A 13,668-nucleotide genomic window follows, 5' to 3' on the forward strand; every position below is an offset into this window, starting at 1 on the left:
TGCAGAACGTTACGCATAATATGTCAAGGTGACATTGCTTTATTGGGTATCGAAAAACATCAATCCACCTAGTTATTAAAGAAGCAATGCTAATTTCCGTTTGACCCCCTTCCAAAAAAAAAAGAAAAAAGAAAAAGGAAAAAAAGAAACAATGCCATGTTGTGCACAATGTTTTATATACAAATTGTTGTGTTTAAGATTTTTTTCATATTGTTTCTATACTCCCTTCGTTCTGCAAAGAAAGCCCATTACGAAAAGATGATTTCTAAAAAACTCAAAATACTTTCGTGCATTAGACTGTTTGTAGGAGACTTTTTTGTGAGATAGATGGAGTAAGTTTCTTACTTTTTAATTTTTTGTAATCTATAGTCATATATTTCCATACCTCATTGACTTTTAACAGAAAGGGCATTCGAAATTACTGACAAAAAAATTTCAATACTCATAAATTGTCAACCGACTAATTTGTAAATCTGCTATTGAAAACTAATTTTTGAAATAAAATCAATAAACAAACATTAACTGAGAAAGATTTCGGTATCCCACAGGACTGTTTTCCAATTCCTCTTCCTCTAAAAGTTCTTGATGAAATGGATGGCATAGTAGCTTGCTAGAAAGTAGAAACCATCCTATCCTATCTATCGAAAGGGAAATGAAAAAGAAATTAGAAAGCATAATATGATCCCGTCACTAGTGAACGGTGAGATTGGTCACTCAAAATTAGTCGAAACTGAGTTATCGAAAATAATACGTGCTCCTGTCATTTACACACGGTAGTTTCACAACCAAATTAAGAGCAACTTCTTGAATTTAATGGTCATTATTAAGACTAGAAAACCAGGTATTTTACACGTTTGACGACTGGTGACCTATTCTCTTGTACGGTAATTGTAAAGCTCCTTCCTCTTTTCTTTTTTTGCCCTTCTGGAACATCCAAGTAACGTTTTAGCTGAGGCCCTCACCAAATAAGACCGTCATTTGGGAATTTTGGTGGAGTTGTTCCAATGGATGACGATGATTATGCATTGCATCACCTGGGCACACCAGAATTGAGTATATCCTTTCGCATTCTTGTACAGAGGATAAAATATAGAATTTTAATATGGAAGGTGACTAATCAACAATTTAAGATTATGATGGGTGCATTCCGAGGGAGATTTTTCGGTCTGATTATGCTACAAACGCAACATTTTGCACATCATGCACACGTATTGATGTGGCATTGCTTCATTGGGTATCGAAAAAACATCAATCCACCCAGTATCAATGAAACAATGCCACATGTGCACGATGTCGTAGTATCAATTATTGTGTTATAAAGAATTTCCCTCTTCAGTGACACATACATTATTCCAGATACACCGAATAATTTGCAATGTTTGTCATTGTTTATTTGGGTAAGAACAATGAAGAAATTGTTTAGGAAATAAATTTGTGAAGCTATCTTTTTCTCTGCTTTCCTCCGGGTTTTTATTTTTTTTTTCCTCTGCTGAAATCTCTGCATGATATTTTAACCAACCGCGGTCTAGCAACGACCATTCTTTGACGGTGAATTACACGGATTCTTCTTGTGGTTTTCGCCAATAAAAACTCTGAGAATGCATTCTTCCATATAGAACACAGAAGCGAAGAAAAATGTTAGCTAAACAATAAAAGTCCAAATATAATAATATTTGTCAGGATTAAGTACAAGGATGGCTGGAGCACAACGAATTTGTTTCAGCTTCCGTGGACTAGTTCAGCATAGGCCATGATAACGTACTGGAAAACGAAAACAAAAAAATTATAAAATGGTCCTGCAGCTCACTGTTAAGCTACCAAATTACTATAACACAGGGTTGTTAGGGTAAAGAACACCATTCTTTAGTGTGTGACCGCTACTGTCGGACTCACCTTCTATGAGAGAGGCTTGTCCCAGTCTTTGTCCAGTAGGTATGCAAGTAGAAATGCTTCTTTAGTTGTCATCAGGAGCATCATTTTCATCTTCATTAATGTTAGCGTCCCCCTGATCTTGCATGTCTTCTTCACCTCCATTTTCCACAGGTGACTCCTTTATCTTCTTCTTCTTATTGGCTTCCTTTGCCTTTGATGCAGACCTCTTTCCAGCATTCTTCCCCTGATCTTGCATGTCTTCTTCACCTCCATTTTCCACAGGTGACTCCTTTATCTTCTTCTTATTGGCTTCCTTTGCCTTTGATGCAGACCTCTTTCCAGCATTCTTCCGCCTAAACTCTGCCAAAAAAATATATATATGTCAATAGAGAAATGGGAATATTGTGAAGCACCCTTGCGAATGCCAGCATGTCCTGATATCTGTTTGGATCTTGAATTTTCTGAAAGGAAGGAAAGAAGAAAGATTCTAAACTGGATTGACTTTTCCTGTGTAGTAAAGAAGAATTAAATATATTTTCCTTTCCCTCCACAAATCCAAGATCCACATACATTTGCAATACAGCAATTTGTTACTACTGCTTCCATACTCTTCAAAATAGAGATGGCCTCCACATATTTAACTTCATCTTCTTACAGTTCCTTCAAGGGAACATCGCACATATCAAAGTTTGTGAAATGCACAGAGGCAACAAAAGAGACTGTTAAGCCAGCAGTGAGTCTAGTAGTAGTAGGAAAACCTACAAGAACACAAAAGGACTGATTAAGGTAGAAAACGTATGCTCCTAAGCCCGCAAAACCTACTTCTGGAAGTAAAGAAATAGAAGATAGACCGAAGCATATGACATATAATTCGGGGATATATCGACAATGGACCAAGAAAAATTATTCATAACCTAGTGAACATGGAAACTGAAGCCACCAACCTGCCTAATATCAAAGGTCCAAGACTAGCCGGAAGGGTTTGGGTTAGGTCAACCTATTCTCTAATTATCGACCCATATATTTTATATTCCATGCATTTGTATCCACAAAAATTGTTCAGGGAGGACAGTTTGCTTTCAAGACAAGGGCCTAATCTCACAAAGAAACTTCTGGAAAATGACAAATTTAAGAAGCAGAAGGAATCTAGAATGAGTAATGCCAGTTCTATTCTATATTCATTAATTTGCTGGCTCTCATTGTAGCCATCAAACGCAAAAGGCAAATGGCCAAACAGCTATTGGCTGTCCTCATAACAATTTCTGCGTTAGAAGGCAATTTTCCTTCATACTGTTGTATTTTCTTATTATAATGCAATTTTTAAACCAAACAGCATGACAACACCAACGCAAACGGGATACAACCAATAATAGATTTCATTGAAAGATACATTCTCACAGCAATAGGAAAGATACATTCTCCATGCAACACATCAGAGTTCTGCAAATCCTTCTGCACTGACATTGACTTGATGTGTCTAGGAAATTTTTAGAAAGATGATTTCCAAGTCTTACCCATCCTTCTGCACTGATATTGACCTGATGTCTCTAGGATATTTTAAGGATGATTTCCACAACATTCTTCAATAAACCGCCATTTCATCAGTAGGGAAGAAGCAGGCAAATTTGTTTCCATTGTAGGTACATAGATATACGGCATAGTCTACCACGTCATCGACACAATAACATGCCACCCCATATTATCATCTCCGCAATACAAGGAATCCCGAATCCACATCTAATGTTTGCTAGTAAACTTTACAACAAGGTACTCACTAATCCTATGAAAACAGTCTCCACACAAAACTGAATCCCAGCCCTTAACCTTATGCCTTGCTGCAAATGAACCAAGCTGTTCATGAAGTATTTGAGGCTCGACTCGGTAAAGGCTTTGATTGAGTTCGGCTCGTCTACTAAACGAACCAAACCTAAGCCTCAATTTTAGGCTCGTTTAATGAATGATCCGAAACCGAACCTGACAATATTAGGCGCCATTAGGCTCGCAAACTTCGCATATATTTATATCATTTGAATGTCATGAATAAACTTATATAATGTGTATAACTGTATATATAATCAAAAAAATTAACTTGTACATCTATAATCTTTTACAGGTACTATAAACTTATACAGAGTATCACATATGCATATGTTTTTATAACTAGATACGTTTGAACTTATTTATGTACATAATAAAAAATTTATTTTTAGCTCTAGACCTGTATGAGAGGGGCCACTGTTTTAGTGGTATTCTGAGAGCAGCAACTTTGTGCATATTGCCAAAGGTTAGGTCTGTCTCCAATCTTTCCCCGCCCATACCCCCAATGATTGGGGACTACATGGGTTCTATTGTTGTTGTCGTTGTGACCTGTATGAGAGCATAAATACATGATAATTTTGGTTCCTTAAGCCCGTGAACAAGCTCGAGTTCGACTCAAACTTGGGCAAGCTCAGCTAGTCGAATTTTCATTGAGAACTTAATAAATGAACTTGAATATTCTAAAGTTCGGCTTAATTGGGCTCGTTTGCAGCCCTATGTACCACACTAACATCCCTGAAATCCTAAGCACAATTGCAAGAAAGGGTGAAGAAGTAGGAAGAGAAGATGAGCTTCCTACATTCAGCAATCTACTCTTCAATCCCATCTATAATTCTTTTAGTTGAGAAAAAATAGCCAAAACACTAGTAAATTAAAGCAAATGCAGCTTTCCAGTCCTGATCATGACTGTCATATCAGTGTAGTTGTCAATCAAAAAAAGAAACGCTCCTCTAACTTTACTGTACTGTCTTTTTTGCCTCATTCAGATTGAGAAACCCTTTTTCCACATCAAACAATATTTTTTCATTTACAACAATGCTTTTCTTGTTGTGAAATGAAAGGGAGGAACCATCAAGACTTCACCAAGGAAGTAGGGCTCTTACAGCATTTTGTCTGATTAATACTTTAAGAATTCTGCTACACAGGGCCCTTCTACTGGCTACAGTCTACTTGTTCAAGAACAATCCCACCATCAAACCTTAAACCTAATAGGTTATTGACCGTTTACCAATTAATACTCGTAAGTACCATCTGTGGAACTTCCAACGTTTCTTGTGGAGCAATCCACCGATGTTCGTAGCTTATTTAATTTACTCTACATGTTAACCAACAAATGGAAAGCCTTAGTATTCTCATCCTACCCTTCAAGTATAATTCTGCCCTAAACTAACATTCTTACTTGCAAACACATGCAATCAGTCTTTTAGGATAGCAGACAAACTACATTGACACTTATACGAAGTTAGTCATCATTCATCGTCAAGCTCCAAAATCACATCTACAACTAATGTCTCCCTCACATCCAATCCTAAAAAACAGATGTCCGAATTTAAAAAATAGGTATTTCTTTTCTTTTCACTCTTTTAAAATTAACTACAAGAGCCACATGCATCACAGGGCCTCGTTTACCTAATTGAAGTCATGTTAGTTTCCATTTCAACAAAGAGAACTCATAACCAAGCCCAAGAAATGTACATTTTGCTGTTGGACACAAAATGTAGATGACTGAAATCACAATTACCAACAACGAGATCGGATCACTTCTGTAAATAAGAACACTTGAAGGTTGACATTGATGCCACCAAGTACCAAGAATCTACCAACTAAATCTTCAGGGAAAGGAAGAGGAAAAGAAATGAAATGAGATACGCGCCCAAAGTGAGTGGCCAGGTACTCTCATGAAGTATGCACACTTATGTATATGTACACATGTACAGAGAGATATCGGTAAAGAAGACTCTGTGAAAACAGGCTGTTAAGTTTATTGCAGGGGAATTTCATTGTGAGGTTTAGTGGATAGGCTGTAAAATTGTGCACAAAGCCTCAAACTCCAGCAACTATGCTGGAATGCTCTAACATAAACTCTTCGCAGCAAGTCTAATCGTACTGCAAATATAAACTCGCTATGTAATTGTGTCACACTGCAACGAATGCTGATTGCCGGATTTTCGAAGTTTGCTACATTAGAGCGTTAAGCACTGTTGATTTGTCATGATGCATAACGTATGGTTAAAGGCTTAAAGCCGGCAATATGTGATGGACCTGATGGTAAACTTGTTCTCCTATATAGCATTTCCACATATAGTTGGTCCAAATTCGCACTTTTACAAACAATGCAACTCGCATTCCTTGTGTTGGTATTTGGTATGTTGATCCTCCACAACTCCAAGCAACAAATGAACATTAACTCTATCCCTTTGTAATTGGGCACCAGACAGAATTATCTCTAGTTGCAGTTAAGAGCTTGAAGTTCACCCAACGGGCTTTTAAAGAGAACAAAATTCATTCAAACTCACAAACCTTCAAGAGAAGCTTTTAACGGCCCAACAAACTCAGGGAACTCCATTTCTTCAAGTGCTTTAAATACATCTTCTGCATTGATGGTTTGCCTCTTAGACTCCTTACAAATGTCATTTGCCCTGCACATTGACATCATTCAAAAAAATGTTACTGTTTTTATTAGCTCATCTCCACCATCTTGTAAAAATTCTCTTCTTCAAGGTTTTTACGGCCAAATACATATTGATTATTCATGTCAAGTTCAACCATCAACGTAACTCACACTTCATACCCATCCATAAGGGGAATTTCCCTTTATCCAAAGTTCAATAAGCATGCCATCTTAGCATTTGCATCTCTGTTCCTTCTGTTTCTTTCTTTTGTATTTAGTGTGTAAAAAAAATCCACAAAATAAAAAGTAGTGTATAGCCCAGTCGAAGTGCACCAAACGTAAGCATCATGTTGTATTTAACAGTCAATCTGATATAATCGAAAGAGAGCTTTATCTATAAGGTTCTAATTCTTCAATTTCTTATTATTTCCCAAGCCCACTTCTGCACGTATACACTCCAACCCTACTCTCTATTTTTGTTGTACATTGAATCTAATTTAACATGGTTCGAGATGTGACATGACTCATAATGCGGCATTGTCACAGTCAAATAGGCAAAATGCCTAGCCAAATGGAGTTGCGAAAAGAGGGTATCGCTTGATATTTACGGTAAAAGGCCCAACTTTCCTGGCCCCTTGGAGATGTTCCAAATCCAATTTGATGCCTAACAGCAAATAGGACTTCAAAGTACCAAATGCATGACTTAAAAACTGAGGAAATTGGGTAATGAATACACACTTTTAACCGATCAAAAAACAAAAGCTCTAATCGTATGGAGTACAAGAAACAAACACACGCAGGCAATGTAAAAAGAAAAAACCCTAGAATTGCTAGACTAATAACCCTAGTGTTTCAGTAGAAATCGTTTTTAATTCTTTCGCAGACAAATTCGAAAATTACTTCAGAAATTCAGCAAAGATGTATATTTAATAGCGTACATGGCGGAGAGGTAGTGGATGAAGATACGGGCGCTCTCGGAGAAGGCCATGAGAGCTTCTTTGAAGACGGAGATGTCGGCGCCGTCCTTGGACAGCTGGGAGAGCTTCTCCTTCACCACCCTGCGCACGATAGCCTTCGGCAGCTCCTCCGCCTCCGGTATTACTTTTTTGTCCACCGCCGCTTTCTCCGCCGCTGTTTTCTCCGCCATCTCTCTCTCTCTCTCTCTCTCTCTCTCTCTCTCTCTCTCTAACAAAATCAGAATAGGATGTTCTTCTGTGGCGCGTTTTCTAGGTTTCGTTCCCGCCACTGCAAAGGTAAACTAGCCCATCTCCGATATTTTACCCCTTTTATCTCTTTATATTTATATTTATACTATTTCGTAAGCACTCGTCCCCTCTCACTACCAATATAGAATCCTCTCACTCCCAATATTAATAGGCAAAGGATTAACTAATAGGAAAAATAAACTTGAAAATTTTGTGTGAAATAAGTAAGATTCATCGCAAATACCTACCCTTTTGGAGTTTTAACATTTTTATTAGAATATTTCCAACCTTTTACTCATAATTTTACTCAAATAGGAGTATGAGTAAAAGTTTCATTTTGGTACCAAATATTCCAAATGGCAAACCCAAATCTCAGCAGAAATTTAAGTAAAAACGTTATTGTTATAAATTTAGGAGGGGAGAAATAGCTTTGAAAATTTTATTTATTCCTTGATTTGAGTAGAACTCAATTGAATATAGATTTGAGTAAAGAAGTGGAGTGGATTTTTAAAGGATCTTACTGAAATTTTGAGTTTAAGTAAAAAGAAAAGGTTAGGTAGTAGAGAATCTAGAGATGCTCTTAGCCAAATAAGGGGATACCCAAATCCATACCATGTTTTATAAACACCTCTTTTCACTTTTTTATTATTTATAGGAAAAATTAGCTATAAGTACGATAAAATAGTTTTCATTTAGGGGAAGAACGCCATTAAAATAGTTTTTAGTAGAGGTCTTTCAACTTTTTGAGTTATTGAGCGATAAAAACAAAATATATTTTCACGGAAAAACTACCCTAAGTTAAAGTATTATAGGATTTAGGCACTTTCATTGGATTTTAGAGTGCATTTTCTTATTATAGGGTTTTAGTAGTTTAGGCACTTTCATATGATTTACGATTTTAGGCACTTTTATTGGATACCCTAGGGTTTCAGGACTTTCAGTTATTAACTTTCACTAATTTTGCAAAAAGTGTATTTTAGTAATCATGTAACACATTTGTCTTTATTTTTTATTGCAAAATGTGTTTGTCCTTGAGCTAAAAAAATGTAACTATGAGAGATTTTTGGCTTATCTCCATTTATTAACTGTGTCATTTCAAATCAATTTTCGGAAGGAAAACTTTAAAAAAAGAAAAAGAAAAATACCACCCGCTAAACTTAAACAACATTGGACAAGCAGAGCACTCCATAACTTTGGCCTTGCTTTTGGGCACCGGCTCCATCCTCAGTTGTAAACATGGAGTACTAATTATGAAGGAAAACTGCGAGCCGAGGATTTTATATATGGAGATAATATCAGCGCAATTTACTCTTCTTCTGTTGGGATGGTTCAAATTCCAGATTAATTAAAAGTCTTGCACATGGTTTTTTGTCTCTGGAACCGAAGTGATGCTGGTGTTGGCTGATTTTCTTCATTGCCGTGTGACCTTCCAATTTCCTTGATGGGAACATGTAAAATGTTATTAATGCAGGGGTTAATTGGTAGGTGGTTAACTGATTATATAATGGCATGAAAAGTGTTTTTGGCAACAGAGAGGAAGAGAAAAACAGTGTGTGCAAGTGTAAGTCAAGTCTTGTACTTGGTGTGAGAGTGAGTTTTTGGTGAGAGTGTGTGTATAAGGGGTTGGGTTTGGGTTTTCAAATTCGGGTGTTCTCTTGTACTAATTCTCTCATAGTGAAAGAACGGGATCCTCTTCGTGGAGTAGATGTGTTATTGCCGAATCACGTAATTCTTGCGTGTCTCTTTCTATTTTATTTTTCATCGTACTTCAATTGGTTGCGATTGTGGTTGTGTTTGAATCTCGGTTCTTGGGTGCTTCCGCGTTTAATCCCAACAAGTGGTATCAGAGCCAGGTTTGGTTCTTGACCGGTGTTTGAGATTCGGTTCCATTACATCCACAATGAGGGCAACGATCAACTCTCAGTTTTCTCTTGAGCAGTTTAATGGAAGCGATAGCTTTACCCTATGGCAAAGGAGGGTGAAGGACATCCTTGTTCAACAAGGGTTGGCTAGGTTGTTGAAGGGAAAGGATGTGAAGCCAGAGACGATGAAAGATGATGATTGGGAGGAGTTGGAGTCGAAGCGTGTGAGCACTATTCGGCTCTGTATTGCTGATAATATTATCAACCATGTTGTGGATGAGGATTCGGCATCAGCCTTGTGGGAGAAGTTAGAAAAGCTCTACCTTGCGAAGAGCTTGACCAACAAGTTGCATTTGAAGCAGCAGTTGTACAAGCTAAAAATGGAGGAAGGTGGGAACCTCATAGAGCACATGAACGTGTTCAATGGTTATTTGGACCAGCTTCAAAAAATTGATGCAAAGATAGAAGAGGAAGACAAGGCCCTTTTGCTTCTTACTTCACTTCTGACTTCCTATGATATTTTGGTGATGACTCTCTTGTATGGAAAAGATACAGTGAGTTTGGAGCAAGTGCAGTCGCGTTGATTTCTCATTTTACTCAGAAAAAATCAAGTTCTGAGGGTGGAGAAAATTCGGCACTTGCGGTTCAAAGTGAGAATCGGGGAAAGACATCTGATGGTAGATCCGGAGGAAACAACAGGTCCGGGTCTAGTTCTAGAGGAAAGGGTGTACAATGCTGCAGTTGCAAAGAATTTGATCATGTGAAGTGCAATTGTCCTTTGCGCAAGAACAAAGGGAAGAAATTTGATGATGCTTCGAGTGCTAGTTCTTTGGTGGTAGCAGATGATGGAGATCTTCTCATAGTCTCCGAAGGTATAAACACTTCTTCTCGTGATGAGTGGATTTTAGATTCGGATTTTACTATGCATGTTTGCTCCAAGAAAGAATTTTTTGATACATTCCAAGAAAAAGATGGTGGGTCGCTGTTTTTGGGCGATGGAACTCCTTGTAAAATTCAAGGTTTTGGGAATGTAAAGATAAAAATATTTGATGGAGCGGTTCGTACTTTGGGTAGTGTGGCTTATGTCCCGAAGTTACAAAGGAATCTAATTTCACTTAGCCGGATGGACTCCATTGGCTACAAGTATTTTGCTGGAGGTGGAGCCATGAAAATCACAAGCGGCGGTAAGGTCCTAAAGAAAGAGAGAAGTGCAAGGGGTTGTATAGGTTGATTGGCAAAACTGTTTACTTGACAAAGGTTTGGAAACAGCGTGCACAAGAAAATGGGTACCCAAGGTGTGAGTCTTTTGCGGCAAAGACAAAGTCATGTTTCCAAGTTGCCAATGTTTGTGAGAATGTAAATCCTGCTGGTGGAGAGGACGGGTCGAGGTCCTACTCTCGTGTCAATTGATGATTAATTATTGACATGGGGCAGCTACACACGTGAATTGGCCGTGTGGTTTGAATCAAATTGTTGGACCTTAATTTGATTCGGGACGTGTAGCTGCCATTTTCAAGGCTTGGTGGTGGAGCATTGATGCGTGGAATTTTCACCAAGGTGGAGATTTGTTGGGATGGTTCAAATTCCAGATTAATTAAAAGTCTTGCACATGGTTTTTTGTCTCTGGAACCGAAGTGATGCTGGTGTTGGCTGATTTCCTCCATTGCCGTGTGACCTTCCAATTTCCTTGATGGGAACATGTAAAATGTTATTAATGCAGGGGTTAATTGGTAGGTGGTTAACTGATTATATAATGGCATGAGAAGTGTTTTTCGGCAACAGAGAGGAAGAGAAAAAACAGTGTGTGCAAGTGTAAGTCAAGTCTTGTACTAGGTGTGAGAGTGAGTTCTTGGTGAGAGTGAGTGTATAAGGGGTTGGGTTTGGGTTTTCAAACTCGGGTGTTCTCTTTTATTAATTCTCTCATAGTGAAAGAAGGGGATCCTCTCCGTGGAGTAGGTGTGTTATTGCCGAACCACGTATTCTTGCGTGTCTCTTTCTTTTTTATTTTTCATCGTATTTCCATTGGTTACGATTGTAGTTGTGTTTGAATCTCGGTTCTTGGGTGCTTCCGTGTTTAATCCCAACATCTTCTTCTTCTTCATTTTCTTCTTTTGATAACTCATGCGATCCGTTCAGTTTACGTTCACCTTAATTAATTCTGGGGATCAATCTCGCCATTCACTAGCAGAGCCGAGTTAAAGTTGAAAAAACCAATGCAATTTGCTTAATACTGACAAGTGATTATACTCAGAAAATAATGCCAGTGGAATTTAAGTAATTGATTAACTAATAATTTGGCACCTACCAATTACGTTACTTTTCTTTTTAATTTTTTTGAAATGCAAAATTCTACATCTATCATATTTTAAGGGGGACGGGAGGGTTGGTGAGAGTTGAACTCCTGACCTGATATATGGAGGAGCTCTAAGTAGAGCGAGCTCCAGCGGCGGAGGGAAGGGATCAGTGGAGGAAGGTGCCCCCTCTACACTTTTTTTTAAAATTTTTATTGCACTTTAAGTTTTTTATATTTAAAAAAGTACTAATTTATTTCTTCGCACAAATACGCACATATCCAACTGTTCACTCACTAAAAAACAGGGATGAACATTACCTATTTCATTTCGTATTCATACAAGGTCCCACCCGAAAGACCTAAACTGTTTATTTTGAAAAAAATCTAAACGAAAGACTTATTAATCTTTTGATCAATCCTCAAAAAATAATATGAATTGCACATTCATGAATGCTTGAGCAAATTATACAAATTTTTTGTCTAAAATCTAAACGATAATTTTAAAGCAAGACACGTATTATTTGATCAAATTGTAACGGACATAGGGATTAACGAATTATTATTTTTGCTTGAATTGTTTAAAATTCAAGGCATGCAAATTGGAAAATGTGGGGTGTTCTACTTTCTAGCCAGTGGTTTGTTTGAAACATTGGGAAATGATTTCTCTTATAAGGATTTGTATGGGACAGGGGAGCTCTTGAATTGCTGTTGGATTGAGCCAAAAGCTGATACTTCTTATTTCAAAAAAGAAGAACTTAACTGGCTGAGGACACCTAGCTTTTTCCAATTTGCATATGTACAAGTGAGATTATTTTAAGACTCCAATTGTTAGCTTTTTCTGCTTATTTGAATCTGTATGTACAAGTACCATTTAGGGAAAAATACTTAATTCAAGAGTGTTTAAGAGGAATGATTACGATTAATTAAGACATTACTTGATAATAAGCTATTCTGCAACGTATTCATCAAATAGAATTTGAACTTTTAATTCTCTTATAAAAAGCTACACCAAACACATAAGTGATAACAACCAGGGCCAAATGTAGAGAAGGAGCCCCTGCTGTGCCCCCAGCATTTGGGCCTTGTCCCGAGCTAAAAAATGTGATCCAAACCATTCACTTTGTTAAGCTTGACACATATAACACCTCTTCAGAAATTCAAGTTTATTGGGCATCATTTGCTAACAAACTACAATTATCTTCAATAAATGAACACCATATTAATATGCTTTACAAAATCCAAAGCAAAATAGTTTGATTTGCCATGGGGACTTCACTTTTTGTGAAAAGAGGGGATATATGCCCGTTACATAGGAGACTTTGAAGTCAAATGTAAAAACCTATTACCGCAAAAAATAACTGAAAGAATAACTCCCATTAAGGTAAGGATGGATACTCTGACGTCTCCTATGGAAGTGTATAAGCTAGTCTCCTATCGAAGTGTATAAGCTAACCAACTTAGCTAGCCTCAGTCTAAGTTGGCTAAAATAAAAAAGAGTTCTTAATCCAACAAATGTATTGGGTCTCGTAAAATAGAGCCAAGCAAGCAACAGATGGTCTCACTATGCCACATCCAAGTATTTGCGAAGCAAAGTCCTATATCGCCTAGGTACCAAAGTAATATGAAGTATATAAGTGTGAGGGAACTCTCACTTTATGAGCTAGCTTTTGGGGTTGAGTAACATGGTATCATAGCTAGGTGCTAGAGATGGACAGGGTGCGCTTGAGGGAAGGTGTGAAGCAAAGTCTCACATCACCTAGGTATGAAAGTAACATGAAGTATATAAGCGTGAGAGCATTCTCATTTTATGAGCTAGCTTTTCGAGTTGAATTCAACCCAAGATCGTGCATTACCGTCGTAAAAGGTAATTCAAATAACATGAAGTATATAAGCGTGAGAACACTCTCATTTTATGAGCTAATTTTTCGAGTTGAATTCAACCGAAGATCATGTATTACCGTAGTAAAAGGTAATTCAAATATATAGTGAACTGATCTCAAAGTGGGG

At 37.5% G+C, this 13,668-nt stretch overlaps 1 protein-coding gene across 2 annotated transcripts; it reads right to left on the reverse strand.

The window, feature by feature from the left end:
* Nucleotides 1-1,628: 1,628 nt before the first annotated feature.
* LOC131312641 (DNA polymerase II subunit B4) lies at nt 1,629-7,580 on the reverse strand. 2 transcript variants are annotated; one of them, XM_058340544.1, is made up of 4 exons: nt 7,240-7,580; nt 6,211-6,329; nt 2,205-2,232; nt 1,629-2,096 (listed from the first exon to the last, which is right to left on the reverse strand). In XM_058340544.1, the coding sequence occupies exons 1-4, from the start codon at nt 7,446-7,448 to the stop codon at nt 1,955-1,957; spliced, it is 498 nt and encodes a 165-aa protein (XP_058196527.1). In that variant the 5' UTR covers nt 7,449-7,580; the 3' UTR covers nt 1,629-1,954. The 2 variants fall into 2 exon arrangements, with proteins under 2 accessions (XP_058196527.1, XP_058196525.1); XM_058340542.1 differs by having other exon boundaries at nt 1,629-2,232.
* Between the last annotated feature and the right edge of the window lie 6,088 nt (nt 7,581-13,668).

Source organism: Rhododendron vialii, chromosome 13a, assembly GCF_030253575.1.
Source record: "Rhododendron vialii isolate Sample 1 chromosome 13a, ASM3025357v1".
NCBI classification, from domain to species: Eukaryota; Viridiplantae; Streptophyta; class Magnoliopsida; order Ericales; family Ericaceae; genus Rhododendron; species Rhododendron vialii.